Source organism: Globicephala melas, chromosome 2, assembly GCF_963455315.2.
Source record: "Globicephala melas chromosome 2, mGloMel1.2, whole genome shotgun sequence".
Taxonomy (NCBI): Eukaryota; Metazoa; Chordata; class Mammalia; order Artiodactyla; family Delphinidae; genus Globicephala; species Globicephala melas.
This window is the reverse complement of record NC_083315.2, coordinates 71754232-71772116: the sequence shown is the minus strand read 5'-3', so window position 1 is coordinate 71772116 and position 17885 is coordinate 71754232. Positions and strand designations below refer to the sequence as shown.

Genomic DNA, 17885 nt, shown 5'->3' with positions numbered 1-17885 from the left:
TTGCTCTTCAATATGATTTAATTCTTCCAAATATTTTCTTTGAATAAAAGAGTCCCTTTTTATAAAACAGGCTGTATTTCTGGATGGGTAAAGAAATGTTAATGGCAGAGTTGGAACCAGAGCAGAGGTTTCCTGGTGCCTGATCCGATACATATTTTTACTCCACCTCTCTCTTAAAAAAATCTATACTTGGGCTTCCCTGGTGGCGCAGTGGTTGAGAGTCCACCTGCCGATGCAGGGGACATGGGTTCATGCCCCAGTCTGGGAAGATCCCACATGCCGTGGAGCGGCTGGGCCCATGAGCCATGGCCGCTGAGCCTGCGCACCCGCCAACGGGAGAGGCCACAACAGTGAGAGGCCCGCATACCGCAAAAAAAAAAAAAAAACTATGCTTACTAAGGTTTTTCTGCTGAATACATTTAAATTTGAACGAGTAATTTTACATTCTTAAGTTCTCCATTTCTCTTTTTTCCAGTTTGTAATTTTGGTAAAATATACAAGGTGACAGATAAATTCTGCTAACCTTTCTCCATCTTGATTTTTGCTAAGGCAGTCTGTCGCAGTGGAATCTGTGATTCTTTAGCCATATTTTCTGGACTCTGAGGTACAGCTTTGATAAAGAAATCTGCCACAGTCATCAGAAATTCCACGCTGGCACAAACATACAGCTTGTCAAGAACAGCATCAATATGACTTCCATTCTTGTCTTGTGTGTAACTTATGTCAATCATAGAACTGTTGTTATCTTGGCCATTCTTCTTATCAATCATTCTGAAAAAAATATATACATTCATTATTTTATTTCTGCTAAAAGAATTAAAAAGATTAAAAATTTCCTATACATTTTAATAATTTTTCTTTCACCTTTCAGTTTCCAATCTGTGAATAGAAAACAGATCAGTGTTAACTCGAGTCTAATTAGCTAATCAGCAACCAAGACACGGTCTCCTAATCTCCACAGCAAGGTTCATGATAATAAGTAATTATAGAATATTTTATAATTATAATGCAATACTAGAAAAACAATGACTGCTGAAAGGAAGTTTGGCAATTAACAAAACACATTAATGTGGTCCCACAAAATTTAAAAGACAACCTCTTTATATTATTTTACAAAATAAAACCTCCCTGAAAGAATTTGTCTCCAAAGATCATCCTATACAACTGACTCCCAAATTATTCAATGTAATTCAAATCAGGCAGTGTTCATCAAGCGTCTGCAATGATATAATAATTCCCACACATCCTCATGTGCACTGCAAAGAGCAGGCTATGAAACAGAAGGATGGCCTTTATCACCCTTGCCTAGATTGCTACCCCAAGACATGAAATTTGCAAATCAGAAAAGCTGGTTGCATGATAGCACTCTTTCCTCATTTATTCATCTGTTAGAAAAACAAAGGGCTCAGAAGTATTCAATACATATTCAACGGGTCCAACTTCAAGTAGCAGAATAGTTTTTCTCCAAAAAACAAGGACAAAAATATTATGCATCTCATTATTTGGGAAAGGAATAAAAATATAATTAGGCTATTGAAGTTGCATGTTCCTCACTTTATAGTAGGGTGATATAAATTAATCTTTCAAAAATGAGTTGATAATGTGAAAATTAGGGATTCCATTTTTTTTTTTAATCCCATAGGGTCTTTTTTTAAGTATAGTTGATCTACTAAAACTTTTAAAGAAATTTCACAAAACTGTTTTAAAATATATAGACAAAATAAAACAAAAGAAAGATCCATAACTTTAAGGCTTTTTTGAAAAAAAGATTCTGCCTACTGTGAACAATTTAGAAAAATATATCACCAATCAACCACCCCATGTGGATTTAACTATTAAAATTCTTACAGTTTCTTAGTTCCCACATTTAAGACAATACTCTATTATTAAACTTCCTTTCATCCAAACTTTAAAGCAACTGAGCCTGAAATTAGCACTACTTCTTGATGCACTTCAAACTGAAATATGACCAAAGACGTCTTTTGATAATCCCAAGGAACAGAATCCTAAAAAAGATGATCAAAAGACCCCTTCTGACAATCCTAAGCTGAGCAATCAATGCCTGGTAGCAATGCCAAGTGCAATGTCAACCTTATATAATGTGCGGCAAATTCAGAGATGACAAACCTTGATGTTGCTCTCTCAATTCCTTCTCTGAGATCATCAAGGGTGCATGTCTTAAGTTTAATATTGACATTCATTGAGCCATCCTTAAACATCTTCCCTGAAGAGGCCATAAGATGTAGTCTGAGTTCACCAAGCCGGAAACTGTCATTATGAAATGAAAGTTTGGATTCCTGTGGTATATTTTTCAAGCAAAAGAATCAATTATCTTCAGGTGTTATGTAATTACTTTTAAACATATTTCTTAACTCAGAGGTTAAAAGCAAATCCAACGCAAGAGGGAAGAGATATGGGAACATATGTATATGTATAACTGATTCACTTTGTTATAAAGCAGAAACTAACACACCATTGTAAAGCAATTATACTCCAATAAAGATGTAAGAAAAAAAAAAAGCAAATCCATACCACAAATTTTTAAAGTATGGATGTTAAAACTGGAACAAAGAATAATATGCATGTTTGTGACTGTATGTGCATATACAAATAAATATATAAGTGTGTGTGCTGATCTTCAACAAGGGTTAATACATAAAAATTTCTAATTTACAATTCAATGCAAATAAAAAAAGAACCCAGGAAACTGTCAATTATGCTAACTTACAAATATTGGGTTGGCCAAAATGTTCGTTTGGTTAATGAATACATTGCTCAATAAACTTCTTGGTGAAAATGAAAAAGGTCTTTTATTTTTACTTAAAACCAAATGAACTTTTTGGCCAACCCAATATTTAATGAGCTCTTCTGTAAAACACTCTGTGAGAGGAACTAAAGGCTTTATGAGAAAGGATAAGGCATGATAGGTGATCTCAGTGAGCTTATACTCTAATTGAAAAAATACAATAGAAATACATTACAAGGAACATCCCAAGGAGATGCTGTAAGTTGTAAATAGTTAAAAAATGATATATCGTCACTTATTTATTCATACTTATATCCTCCCATATTCCACAAAGGATATTAAGTGATTAGGTAAAGAATATAAACAGCAAAAGCTCATAGGGTCAAAGAGATCATTGTGGGCTGGGAAAAATTCATGAAGAAGGTTGAGAACTAACTGAGCTTGAGAGACTGAGTGGAATGAGATAGGCTATGAAGGGTAGAAGACATTCTAGATGGGGAAAAAACATGAGCAAACAATTCAAGATGCTCTGAGGGCACAAGGTACACACTGGCATCTTAGGCTTAAATATTCCAATAAAAGAAAGGTAGGGAATGATGTCTGGAAAGAAATGTGGAGGTCTAATCGTGGTCCCAGATCCCAAGCCAAATATTTAAACTTTAAGGAAAAAGGACCTCAATCTTTATTACCAACCAAAAAAAAAAACCAAAAATTCGGGGAAGATGATCAGTTCAGTCATAATTGCTCACTACAGACCATGGCATTGATAAAAGGGTACTGGTGATGCACAATTCTTGGCACACTGGTTATAACTCCCTATCTTCTCTCACTCAAAAGAGTACAATGCATGTAAGTGGGTCAGAATGAAATTATTATTGGAAAACTTGGAATGCCTTTAATTTATAAAAATGTAAATAGTTCACAAACTTGTGATCTGTAACTATTAATAGAAATGACCAGTGACACGTCTACTGATCACAATATAATAGTGTTTGTGATATGGTTACTGATGTAGACAATTTAGAGCCAATGAATTTTTCTAATAAGTTAAAATTCACATAACATAACACTGAATGCTTTCTAAGTAGAATGGGAAGTTATAAACGGCTACATAAGATTAATTGAGGAAACTGACTTGTGCCAATGTCTAGGATGCATGAAAGGAAAAGGAGCAACAAACAAGGAAGCCACTGCAGTACTGTGGAAGCTAAGAAGTTTCAAATAAAGCAGCAGTGAAAACTGCCAGGAAAGAACAAATGTTCACTCAAAGAAAAAAATGACAGTACTCTATCTAAATGAATAAAGAAGGTCTACAAAGAAGGAAGTAAAAGAAGACACAAAGATTCTAAGGCTGAAAAACCAGTAGAACGATAGTACCTTAACTGAAATGAAGAATCCATTTAACTGTTCATTTTCCATTACGTCATTTTCTGATCTTTTTCTTAACATTAAACATTAGAAATTAAGGCAGTCAACTCACACCAGTCAGAATGGCCAACGTTAAAATGTCTACAAATAACAAATGCTGGAGGGGGTGTGGAGAAAAGGGAACCCTCCTACACTGTTAGTGGGAATAGAAATTGGCGCAGCCACTATGGAAAACAGTATAGATGTTCCTCAAAAAACTAAAAATAGAGTTGCCATATGATCCAGCAATCCCACTCCTGGGCATATATTCAGACAAAAATATAATTCGAAAAGATACATGCACCCCTATGTTCACAGCAGCACTATTCACAATAGCCAAGACAAGGAAACAACCTCAATGTCCATCAACAGATGAATGGATAAAGAAGATGTAGTACATGTATACAATGGAATACTCCTCAGCCATAAAAAGAAGGAAATAATGCCATTTGCAGCAACATGGATAGACCTGCAGATTATCATATTAAGCAAAGTAAGTCAGGAAGAGAAAGACAAATACCATACGATATCACTTATATGTGGAATCTAAAGTATGACACAAATGAACATATCTATGAAACACAAACAGACTCATAGATAAAGAGAACACACTTCTGGTTGTCAAGGGGGAGGGAAGGATTGGGAGTTTGGGATTAGCAGATACAAACTATTATATACAGGATGGATAAACAACAAGGTCCTACTGTATAGCACAAGGAACTATATTCAATATCCTGTGATATACTATAATGGAAAAGAATATAAAAAAGAATATATATATGTATAACTGAATCACTTTGATACACAGCAGAAATTAACACAATACTGTAAATCATCTATACTTCAATAAAATTTGGAAAAAAAAATGAAATTAAGGCAGTCCATTGCACAAATGACAGACACTAGCCCAAGGCCCAACAATAACAATGTATGAATATTGTATAACGTTTAGAAAATATGAAACATAAGAAAACATATAAATGGACATAAACAACAGATATAACACTTACAATCAGTGCATATTATGGGTACCATATGTATGAGTATTATGAGATATTAATTGATATAATCAAAAACATTTATTAGAAGATACTACCTATATAATAAAAAAATAGCTTTCTAAAATATCAATTACACATTATGTGGTTCAAATCATAATGGCACTAGACCCTGGTTCCTCAATTCACTCATCAGTTTCCTTAATATGTATCTACTACATATAAAATTTATTCAAGAGAAATATAATTAATGCTTATATATCATGGATAATCACGAATTTAAAAATAATCCTCTAAGGTTCCAAAGCCACTACTAAATTATTTTCCTTAGTTAAATATGCATATATATCTAGCTATGTAATAAAACTGTACATATAATTAATTACTCATATATAAAATTCTTCTCCTAGAGATAGGTTGTGTTTTAGTGCTGATATTACTTGGAAAAAAGTAAGAACTTTTCCTTGGCCTAGTAAGATTAAAAACACTGGGACTTCCCTGGTGGTCCAGTGGTAAAGAATCTGCCTTCCAATGCAGGGGAGGCAGGTTCGATCCCTGGTCGGGGAACTAAGATCCCACATGCCACGGGGCACCTAAGCCCACGCGCCTCAACTACTGAGCCCACACGCCTCAACGAAAGAGCCCGCATGCAGGGCTTCCCTGGTGGCGCAGTGGTTGAGAGTCCGCCTGCCGATGCAGGGGATATGGGTTCGTGCCCCGGTCCGGGAAGATGCCACATGCTGCGGAGTGGCTGGGCCCGTGAGCCATGGCCGCTGAGCCTGCACGTCCGGAGCCTGTGCTCCACAATGGGAGAGGCCACAACAGTGAGAGGCCCGTGTACCACACACACAAAAAAAAGAGCGAGCCCGCATGCCGCAAACTACAGAGCCCATGCGCTCTGGACCCCGTGTGCCACAACTACAGAGCCCACGTTCCCTGGAGCCTGTGCGCCACAACTAGAGAAGAGAAAACCCCCATACCACAACTAGAGAGAAGCCTACGTGCTGCAAGAGCCCGTGTGCTGCAACAAAAAGATCCTGCATGCCACAACGAAGACCCGACACAGCCAAAAATAAAAATAAACAAATAAAATAAATATTTAAAAAAATAAAAAATAAAAACACTACAAAATGAAAGCAGAGAGCAAGATCAAATACATATTCTCTAAGCCAAATAGAATTTAATAGACATAAATTTTGAGAAGAAAAGTCACATAAAAAAATGCGGGCTTCCCTGGTGGCGCAGTGGTTGAGAGTCCGCCTGCCGATGCAGGGGACGCGGGTTCGTGCCCCGGTCTGGGAAGATCCCACGTGCCGCGAAGCGGCTGGGACCGTGAGCCACGGCCACTGAGCCTGTGCGTCCAGAGCCTGTGCTTCGCAACGGGAGAGGCCACAACAGTGAGAGGCCCGCATACCACAAAAAAAAAAAAGAAAGAAAAAAATGACAACATTCTAAAATTGAATATCAAGAGCTAAAGACATATTCCTAGATGCAGACATTAACTACATACCTGGTGGGGATCACTGTTATAAAGTATAATAGAAAGAGATTCAAAGTGAAAGTCAAACTGGAGAGTGACATTCTGGTCCAAAGAAAGCTTTGAGTCTGTCCCATCTTCTTGTTCTGAGGGTTCAAACATAAATATGAAAATTAAAAAGCTTTTAAGTATGTATATGATTTTATACATATTTTAAAAGCTAAGATTCTAAATTTATATCATATTTTCAAGGATTCTTTAAATCATTATGAGACAATTAACAAAAATGGCATGTATTCCATATATATTTAATACAAGGCAAAGTGATAGAGCCAGACTATCTACATTAAAAATAAAAAGAGAGGGGCTTCCCTGGTGGCGCAGTGGTTGAGAGTCTGCCTGCCGATGCAGGGGACACGGGTTCGTGCCCCGGTCCGGGAAGATCCCACATGCCGCGGAGCGGCTGGGCCCGTGAGACATGGCCGCTGAGCCTGCGCGTCCGGAGCCTGTGCTCCGCAACGGGAGAGACCACAGCAGTGAGAGGCCCGCGTACCGCAAAAAATATATATATAAATAAAAAAATTAAAATAAAGAGAGAGGGCCTTGCAAAGAGTATCGAGACAACTTTTTTTAAAAAGCCCATCCAGAGCAAGACTACTTCATTATAGTTTATAATTATCAAAGCATTTCACATAACTGGTTACAAGCCATTCTCAAGAGATTATGAAATTGGAGGTAGAGAAAAGTAAAATACTTTGTCCTACAACAGACAGCCAGTCAGTAAAAGATCTTCTGCTAGTGTAGTTCACTCTCACTATCTTTAATTACCTATATCACCCAATCCATTACCTTTACAAGAAGAACAGAATGTAATTCAAAAGCAGAGTCGAGGAGAGCTCAAATGTAATTTGGGACAGAGAGCCTTCAGAATTCTGAGGTGAAAGAGACTTCGACAAATAATTCAGTCTCTCCCCTCATCTTTAGGCAGAAACTTTTTAGACAAAGAACAATACATATTGCTTTCAATCACTCTTACAAAGTGATTCTGCAATCTCTTTTGGAGATTGATTCTATTCTTTTGGTCACTTATAGGAAAGTCTATTCTTACTGTACAAGTTACTGGAAGAGCAAACACCGCAAAACTTTAACCAGATAAAGGCTTCTCCAAGTTGGAAAGCTCTAGGGTTTTTTCCTTTACCTTTCCTGAAAATAATTTACATTCCAATCTTCATCATCTTTGTAGCTTTTCCATCTGAACTCACAAGTTTTCCCAAGTACCACATTAACTGTATAGCCTGAACCAGAGACACGAATTGACCACAGCTGAACATAATGAGATCCTTAATCACATAAAGCTTGCCTGCTACAGTTCATTCACGTGTACATAGTTCCTGTCTAACGGGAGCTACAGCCTACTTATCTAGCATTTGTCTATACAGTGGCATGAACTTAACCTGGGAGAAGATGCTGACCTCACTAAACTCATGTAGTACTCATAACTATCCTGAACGAAAAACCTTATTTTTCACACTGCTCTAGTCATTTGTTTTGTGATTTCAAAACACACCAGACCTAACTATAGGTGAAGCAGTGCTGGTACAGTGTTATTAACTGGCGGTTTTACCGACTGTTGTCATAAGTAACAGCTGATGACCTGAGCATTATAAAAGCACAGCAGTCTGGGGCCATTTATTATATGGAAAAGGAACACTTATCTCTTTTTAGCCATGGAAATATTAACCTATTCACAGTCTAAAATAAAACATATGATATTCACATAACGATTTTAAATGATGAAAAGAGTGCAATTATAAAATTATTCTATGTAATTGTTCAAGAAAGCAAAAGGAAACCTTATATTTTAGAAAAATTATCTTTTAAAAATGGCTGAATTTGAAAGGTTCAGAGCTTTTGAAAGATTCAATTTTAATAATCTGGGAAACTCCCTTATGTATCTGACTATCACACTCCCCAGTGAAGCCAAATAAGTAATGCTGTTACTAAACAAGAATACCTTCCTTTTTTATGGACCAGTCATCTGAGTATGACACCAAGGTCCTTTTCTCTCAATTAGTTTGGGACCTTACTATGCTACATGCCTACTTTGCTTTTTCTCAAAGTACACCCCCTCAGTGTCCCTTGAATTGGACAAATTCACCTTTCACAAATACAGGGCAAATATGCACCATGCAGGCGATAAGAGGTGGGCCCTCCATTTAGAGCAATGAGCCTATCTCCTTCCCCTGGGAGCTTCAAGGCAGCCCCAGCTGATTTTCCACAGTAAATAATACAATGCTGGATCATTCACACCACATTATGCTGGACAACTAAAAACAACACTAAATATGGCATTAATACTGATTTTTCTCTATAATCAAAGCAAAAATCTCCATCAATTTATACCTTTGAGGTGGTCAGGTCTACTGGAAACGTCTTTTCTTACTCTTATAGCCTCCTGGGTAGACTGTGTAGGGCTTGGCTGTGAAGAAGCTTCTCCAAGATTCTCTACCAAAATTTTCATTAAAACTGTTAAGTCATCTTTACTGAGAGCAACCTAGAAAGCAACAACAGGCTGTTGTTAATACAAAGTAATAAAAAATGCAAAATATAATATCTATGTCTTAATTTATGGTCCCTCAAATTAACTAATTGTACATCTAACTAAAAAAAAAAAAAAAAGCAAGTTGTGGCCATGAATACCAGGATAAAAGTATTTCATCTTGTACAGTATTAGACATTACTCATGTGTGTAAACACGCATCTGCCTCCACTCATATCCAAGCCCCTACTTCCGGTACTCCCTTCTTCCTGCCTTAACTGCTACTGTCTATCTTGTCCTGTTCCTGGACCTGTGTCCCTCTCCTCTCTCCCTAGTTCCTCATCTCCATTCTGCTTCTCTCTCTTTACATCCACTACTGGATTTTTCCTCCACATTATTTACTCTCCTCCAAACTCAATACCGGAAGAATGCTGTTCAGTTTCCAGTCTCTACCAAGAAGAAAAAAGATGCTCTCCTGCAATGCAGCTTTTTTTTTTAGATTTATTTATTTTTGGCTGCATTGGGTCTTCTTTGCTGCACACGGGCCTTCCCTAGTTGGGGTGAGCGGAGGCTACTCTTCATCGCGGTGCGTGGGCTTCTCATTGCGGTGGCTTCTCTTGTTGCAGAGCACCAGCTCCAGGCGCACAGGCTTCAGTGGTTGCAGCTCACAGGCTCTAGAGTGCAGGCTCAGTAGTTGTGGCACACGGGCTTAGTTGCTCCGCGGCATGTGGGATCTTCCCGGACCAGGGCTTGAACCCGTGTCCCCTGTATTGGCAGGCAGACTCTTAACCACTGTGCCACCAGGGAAGTCCCTCACTCAAGTTTCTTAATCTTTAAAATATGAATAATATCATCTACCTCATGGGTGGCTGCATAACAACATGAAGCTGCTAGAACAAACAAAGATGCTACTGGCTGCTAAGATCCATTAAACCTTTTAATCCTTCCATCTCTTGTACACTTCCCCTACACATAGAGTGGTCCAAAAGGCCTTTTTCAAGTACCTAAACACAAATTCACACAGACACATTCATAGCACCTTTTCTTCTGAACATCAGAGTACCCTATGTCCCCCAAATTAGGTCCCTATCACCAAGGAAATTGCCTGATTCCCAGCCTAAATGAAACTGGGGAGATATTTTAGCAAGAGACAATGACCAGGGATTTCTTATTTGCTCCAAGCCCTAGTCCTTAGATAACAGATGTCACTTTAACTCCCTAGGACTTCTTTGTATATTCATTCCCACCTGTGACACCAACCAAGATATCACAGCTGCCTGAAGAACAGCTAACTTCACCACCTCCTAATATTTGAAAAGGATCAAATATTAGCTCTGAGAGCTAATCTTAGCAAGGGAGAATTTAAGAGAACAGTCTCATATTCCAGAATAGAAAAGTCTCTATCAATACCCTGAACAGATGTTCTTCTTCATATATCATATCTACTCATACTACAGATAGGGATCTTTCATTCCTACAACAAACTTCAATTTTAACATCTTCCCTAGTAGGACTCTGCTCCTTTGACCCTTCTTGTTTAAGCTTAGAACTAACTCTGAAATAATCACAGACATCAAAAACCACTAAACTACTAAATTTTTATTTGTCTTTCACACATTCTGTTTAGCCACTCCCTCCCTTTCCCTATCCCCTACTGTTTGGCTTCAACAGTTTCACCCACAGGCGCACTAGAACCGTAAGATTCCTACACTTCCATGACCATCTTCGACCAGTATCATCTCTTCCTGTGAGCCTACATATGACCTTCTAACTACAGTATTAAAAATATTGCTGTTTACTTGGTGCTTTGTGACCACCTTGGGGGGGATAGGGAAGGTAGGAGGGAGACACAAGAGGGAGGAGATAGGGGGATGTATGTATATGTATAGCTGATTCACTTTGTTATAAAGCAGAAACTAATACAGCATTGTAAAGCAATTATACTCCAATAAAGATGTTAAAAAAAGTATTGCTGTTTATATGCTTACCAAATAAACATATTCACCTATTGAAAATGTCCACTTTTCTATAAAAGAGTGCTTCTATACATTAAAAATACTACTAAGGTGCTTTGAATGTGGTATCTAAATATCACTTTACCGTGTCTTATAATTTAACTGCCTTAAAACTTTAATAGAATTTTCTAAAATTACTAATAATATTAGTAATATTTTCTGTAGACTCCATAGCTTTTAACCTCAGACTTCTTGCTTGGTTTTACCAAACATCCAATTAATGTGAAATAAAGAAAAGTGTGGGAAACTAGGATAACTTCATTTCCAGTTAACAAAGTATTCCCTTTAAATGTATTATCACTTCTGATGTCCACTTGAACTACACTGTGATCAATGATAAAAGCCTATCTAGCAATTTTCATGTATTTTATACATATACTTACCTGCATAGGTTTTAGTTTTCCTTTTATCTCCATCCCTGGAATTTTCACATACCATGATGCTGCTAAATTTCGCTGTATGGATAAAAGCATGTTGACTGGTTTTAAAATTTCAATGTCATGCTGTGGTAAGCCAGCCTGCAAAATTGTTCTGAAAGATAAATAAGAATTTATTTTACATTTCTAAAATCTACATTTTAAAATGAAGACTATCATACTGTGCAACAGTTTCCACGGAGCATTTTTCGAAACACTAAAGGCTGCTATCAGAGTTCTTTTAGAACATGCTTCTTTTCACAAATCAATCTGCATCAGAATAATTCAAGTTTATATGCAGAGCTATGTAAAACAAACCCTATGTAATGTTGATTTCAAAGAGACAAATTTCATGAAGTATGACTATTGCACTATTTACTATCTTTCACAAGGATATTTAATAGCAACTAGTCCAACGTCATACAAGCAAATGTTACATCCTCCTAAAACTGGAGGACAAAGAAAGTGACACTCTACTTAGCCCTTAGGTTTATGTTATTAATACTTCTCCAAACTCAAAGGGAAAAACTCACCAAACCTAGAAGTTAAACAAGCATATTATAACAGTCGTATCTAGCCTGCCTGCCAACAAACATTTGAACCACCAAATAAGTTACTCTTGTCATTCAACAGAGCGAACACTTTCCCATTTGGATTTGATAATCCATTAGATATCTTACTGAGAATTCCTAAATGTGACAAGGTTTGGAAATGAGAAATAAATCTTAAATTTTATTACATTTTAAGAAGTCTTTGTCTCTGTACAGAAATGAAAATAGCTATGTGCAGAGAAAATAAATAAAAATAAATCTAAATTAAGTATTATTGAGTAAACTATAATTTTATAATAGGAAATTTTTATAAAGTGAAAAAAAAACGTTATAAATTTAGTAAGACAAAATGTAGATTCTATGAGATCCACCATTATAAACCACTAACCAAAAACCAACAGTCAAGGTTTCATAATTAGAAGAAATAAGGAATAAGAACCATAAATCACTAGAGTGTTTTACCCCTGGCAAAGATTTTATGAAAATTCTATTTCTAGTAAGTAATTTGCCATTGGATTATATATTTATACCTGGACAGCTTCAGCTGAGTGAGTTGGATGTTCATTTTATCAATGACTGGGGGAAGAGAATACTGTTCCACAGAAACTACACTAAATTGGTTTTCAACTTTGATTAAACCCAGATCTGCTATAACAGCATTAGGCGATACTGAAGACTGAGGAATGATAATAACTGGTGCTTTCAAATTGATATCCATCAAAAGGCGGAAGCTCTTTTCAGCCAAGTCTTTCATGCTGGAAGCAGCTCTTTCTGCAGCCTGGACTGTAGCTGTGCTCAAAGCTTCTTTGGCAGTTTGAAAATTGTTGAGGAAGTTCTGTTGGAAAATACTGATATTTAGAGTTCCCCCAAAACAGGATTTATTTTTAAAAGGAAAAACTTTAAAAAAGAAAAACTGAATAAAAGAGGTGATATAAAAGAAACGTTATTTATGACTGTGTACATGGAGTAAAGTCTAGAAAGATACACTCTGTGATAATTAACAAGTGGAAGAAAGAATCCTTTAACTTTCACTTTATGTATTTCAGAATTATTTGTTTTTTGACAAATTTTGGTAACAATACTTTTTAAAATATCCCTTTTACTCATGAATGTTGTCATCTTAATTCAAATTTAAATAAAAAGACGAAGGAGAACTCTTTACATCTCCCAAAGTTGCTTTAATTCTGTACCTCTAGGTCATAGGAATAAAGTCTATTAGTTTTAGTCCTTAGTTTTAGAAACTAAGGTTTTGCCCGCTTATTTCTAAAGGTTATTTTCTTAAGTGTACTCTAACATGAGCAAAGGTGCTGAAGTGTTTACAATCTTGCAATCATTAATAAGAGTCAAAAATTCTTTATTTAGAGTGAGATCTTTCACCTCAATTTCAACTAAAAGCAGAAAGATTTTTCCCAATGGAGAAAAGAACTGGAAGCAATATTCTTCCATTAATAATGTAAATGGTTTATTTAGTTTATTAAACTAACACCCCTCCAAATAAATTACTTTCCAGAAAAATAAAACATGATGGTTTAGGTAGAAATCCATAACTTAAAAGCTTTGATTAACAGCCCTGCTAAGAGGCATAGGCAAATTAAACTCTTCAGCCCATGACACTTACATGGAAATAAATAATTAAAAGAATTTTATGGCCTTGATCATAATTATAATCAAAAGCTGTAAGCTCCAGTATTAGTCCTTCAAATGCCTGATGACCTCCTTAAAAGATTCTTTTCGCTAAGTACCTTTTAAGGGTCTCTCATAAAACAAATAACACTGAAAAGCCTAATTAAAACATCAGAAAGTACTTTCAAAATATATAACTATGGAAATGTTAAAGAATGATCATTCACAGGTTCAAAACAATGATAACAAAAATTCATTTAGTTATCCATGATGTAAAGGATTTCCTTAATTGTAATATTCTATTCAGCAATTGGGACTTTATCACACAGCCCCATTAGTAAAGATTTTGACTACCTAGGTTCAGATGTATAGGCAAAGATACTTAGGTGTCAATGAGAAATAAATATATTTAAAAAATAAACTTACCAGAAGAGACATGAAGAATTTATGAACATAAACAATTTGAATACAACCCACTTTGAGAGTAAGTTTGCCATCTACTTTAGACATATCAGCATAGGCCTTTCCTTCTGTGGCGTCTGGATAAAGAGTCATTTGGAACCTAAAGACTTCATCTCCCAAAATAGAGACAGCCTAAAAGTATTAAATTAACTGGTTATTATATCAAAAGAGCTGTATCACTGTATTATAAATAAGTTTCCTTATTACAGAATCCTTGATATATAAAGAAGCATCACTTAAATTCAACCTTCAACAAATTAGTTAAAAACATTTAACTTGACAATAACTTTTTCCTATATCTATAAAAAAAGTTTTATCAATGGAGATATCAATCACTTAATTGGTTAGAAATAACTTACAAATCACCTAGTCTATATATACTGTGAAAGCAGATGATGACCATATTCATGCTTACTCCCTAACAAAATGCCTGAACAAATGATTAAAGGCAACTCAAGCCCCAAAAAACAAAAATAAATTTCAATATAGAAACGTATCTTTTAATTACCTTTTTGTGAATGGAAGTCGAATCAACATTCATAACTATGATATCCTTAAGTCTGGCAAACATGTCGGTCTGCTTTGGCCTCACAGAAATAGAGGCATCCATTCCTGTGGGAAACACAACACTTTTCACCTAATCCAAGTGAACTAATTTAGTGGTTTTTAATTCAATAATATACTACCAAGATAGAGAACAGATAAAAATTACTCACTATTAGACATATTAAAGGTAATAACTTTTTTTTTTTTTTTTTTTTTTGGGCCACACCAAGTGGCATGTGGGAATGTGGGATCTTAGTTCCCCGACTAGGGATACAACCCATGCCCCTTGCACTGGAAGTGCAAAGTCTTATTAACCACTGGACCACCAGGGAAGTCCCAAAGGTAACTACTTCTATGTATGAGATACCTAAGAAAGATTATAATATCTTTAAGTTCTAGAAGCATCTCATACATAAACTTTGTGGAAATTTTAAAACAAAAGAAATCAAATGTCAAAGAAAATTAATCACAGATCTCCAAACACAAGTATCCTGTGCATTATTAGTAAGATCAGAATCGGTCATTTACGGTGACACCTAACCTTTGTTAAACAGTTATTTTACAAACATTATATAATGAAACTATTACTCTGAAAACTAAAGAATTGGAATTATAATTAAATATAATTTGATGAATAAATACTATTCTTTCTACAGTAAACTGTATCTAAAACACAATCTTTTAACATTTCTCTCCAAAAAAATATTTGTCATTCTCATAATTTCTAAAGGAATGATTTCTAAAACCACTCCTCAGAGTGAATGAGAGAATGCCTACAGCTAAGCCCCAAGAATGAACCTAAATCATTACCATGCTATGCATAAACAGATGCTCAGTAACATCTGTTGAATGGAACTGATTTTCTAACCCCTTGTTAACTGCTTATTATGTACGTACCAGGCACTTTTCTTAATACATGTAAATTTGTAAACTTAATCCTCATAACAATTCCATGAATAATTACTATAACTATCTCCATTTTACAGAAGAGGGAACTCAGGCACGGAAACATTAATTAATTTGCTCAAGGTCAGCCAGTAAGTGTTAGAGCCAAAATTTGAACCTTGGCAGGCTGGCTCCAGAACCCATGGTATAATATGAACTCATCTTTATATGAGGCTGATGATGAGTAAAGCTTACAAAATTTCTTTTAGAAACTTCTCTTCCTGATGCTATATAAGCACAAAAGACAAGGGAAACAGGATAATGACATTTTCTTTACTCAGTGAGATGTTATAATATTCATTTCTCAGTTTAAAGTTATATTATTCTGAAAATGCAAACAGAACATGAGATTAAGCCTTAGACTTATTCTGAAAAATTTTTTAAACATAAGGAATGTCTCACATCAGTCATGAATCATACCAAATTTACTTCTAACACTTCAAAGCACATCTTTGAGAAGTCTGCAAGAATCTTCAATATAAGTAAACCAAAAGACGACTCATGAGAAATCTACCGTGCAACAAGCTCATTCTTCCTGAAGGTCTATGTAAAGAAACAGAAATACCTACAGCAGGAAAAAGTTACTTACCATGTATTCTAATATCTGCAATATTATACTTCTGATCACAGACGAAGACATTAAATGCATTTAATTCAGCTATGACCTTTAAATCAAACACATCATCTTGAGAAGTGTTGTTGGATACTGAAAAGTAATAGAATCCTAGTGATTAGCAAAGTGCAAAGATGATATAACATAAAATAATCCCAAAATTTCTAAAATAAGAGTACATTATGAACTATGAAGAACCAAAAAGGTCTCCATTAAGATTACATATAATTAATATTATTTTTAAATGTCAATCAGACATAAGTAGCATATTTCCATCCAAATTAAAAATAAAGGCAACGTTTACTAGCACCTTATAAGTGTAATTTTGCTAGATGGAAACTTTACTATAATTTTTCTTGTGGGCAAAAAGGAAACCCCCTATATTAGAATTCTAAGATTCCATTAGAGCTAAATTTTGATTTGGAACTCCTTTTCATATCATATATTAGATTAAAGAAAAATATTTCATGAAAAATTGAAATAGTGATGACAGTAAAATATGTATTATTAACTATGACACATACATGTTATTAACTATAGAGACAACTTCCCTAGATTATATTATGTTTCTCCATGAAGAATCCTAAAAAAAGTTCTATAAGAGATGAACATAAAGGGCTAAAGTTAAGGAAAAACAAAAAATTATTTTATAATGTGTATTTGTGTCTGTGCACGTGTATAAAAATCACAATCAAATGGATTCTCTTAATCTATTTTAGTCTAGGCCCTGATTGATAAATTTAAGATATAATTTCCTAGAGATTTGTCTTGACTGGAGGAAACACTTTTTCCTATAAAACTGTAAAAGTATGGGGACATCAGTCCTTAATCACCGAGATGATAAAAGAGTTTTTTTTTTTCCTTTAAGATTTAAAGTAGCAAAATCAAACAATAAAAAATAGCTATTTGGCATAACTAGAAGATTGTTTCTTTGGATTACTATTTTTTGTAGTTTATTGTGAGCTTAAACATTGCTTTTTCATTTATTCAACTGTGTGCATGTGCGTGTGTATGTATGTATATGTTATGTAAGTATTTCCGTGGATATTAATGTAACAAGTACATTAAAGATGAAGAAGGTAAAACTCTTTTACTCTAGTTTAATGCAAAAATACTGCTCTGCTCCCTGGTTAAAAAAAAAATCTCATCCTTGTATCAGATCTAATATTACTAACAGTTTTCACTTTAAAGATGCCAGTAATATAGATATAATACAACTCGGTAATGGTCTGAAAATTAAATTACCTGATGTTAGATACTCACATCATATGACATGAAAGAAAAATAATTAAAATGATACTTGGCTTAAAAACAGGCACATGTTCACTCACGCTATACCACATCTAATATTTCACGGCACAAATTGTGGCATGTGCCCATATCTCTATGTGACTTAAATACAGTTTTGTTTAGAAACCAAAGTGAGTCTGTCTCTTCCATGAGATTGTTCCTTTTGGGTTTTGCAAAGCTGAAAACTGTTGAGCACCAGGTAGTTTTAACTGACTGACTGAAATGGGCCTTTGTTACTATGCATGATTGTGTTCATA

At 35.3% G+C, this 17885-nt stretch overlaps 1 protein-coding gene across 4 annotated transcripts in view; it reads right to left on the bottom strand.

The window, feature by feature from the left end:
- The window catches only part of VPS13C (vacuolar protein sorting 13 homolog C), a 175498-nt gene that overhangs the window by 53806 nt on the left and 103807 nt on the right, over positions 1-17885 (bottom strand). For all 4 annotated transcript variants that reach the window (XM_060294174.2, XM_070044905.1, XM_060294175.1 and 1 more), the window contains 9 exons: positions 16315-16431; positions 14743-14846; positions 14199-14366; positions 12680-12984; positions 11566-11713; positions 9032-9182; positions 6662-6774; positions 2128-2297; positions 524-771 (listed from right to left, as the gene is read on the bottom strand). In XM_060294174.2, the coding sequence (XP_060150157.1) occupies positions 524-771; positions 2128-2297; positions 6662-6774; positions 9032-9182; positions 11566-11713; positions 12680-12984; positions 14199-14366; positions 14743-14846; positions 16315-16431 (1524 nt within the window). The remainder of the gene's footprint in view (positions 1-523; positions 772-2127; positions 2298-6661; positions 6775-9031; positions 9183-11565; positions 11714-12679; positions 12985-14198; positions 14367-14742; positions 14847-16314; positions 16432-17885) is intronic.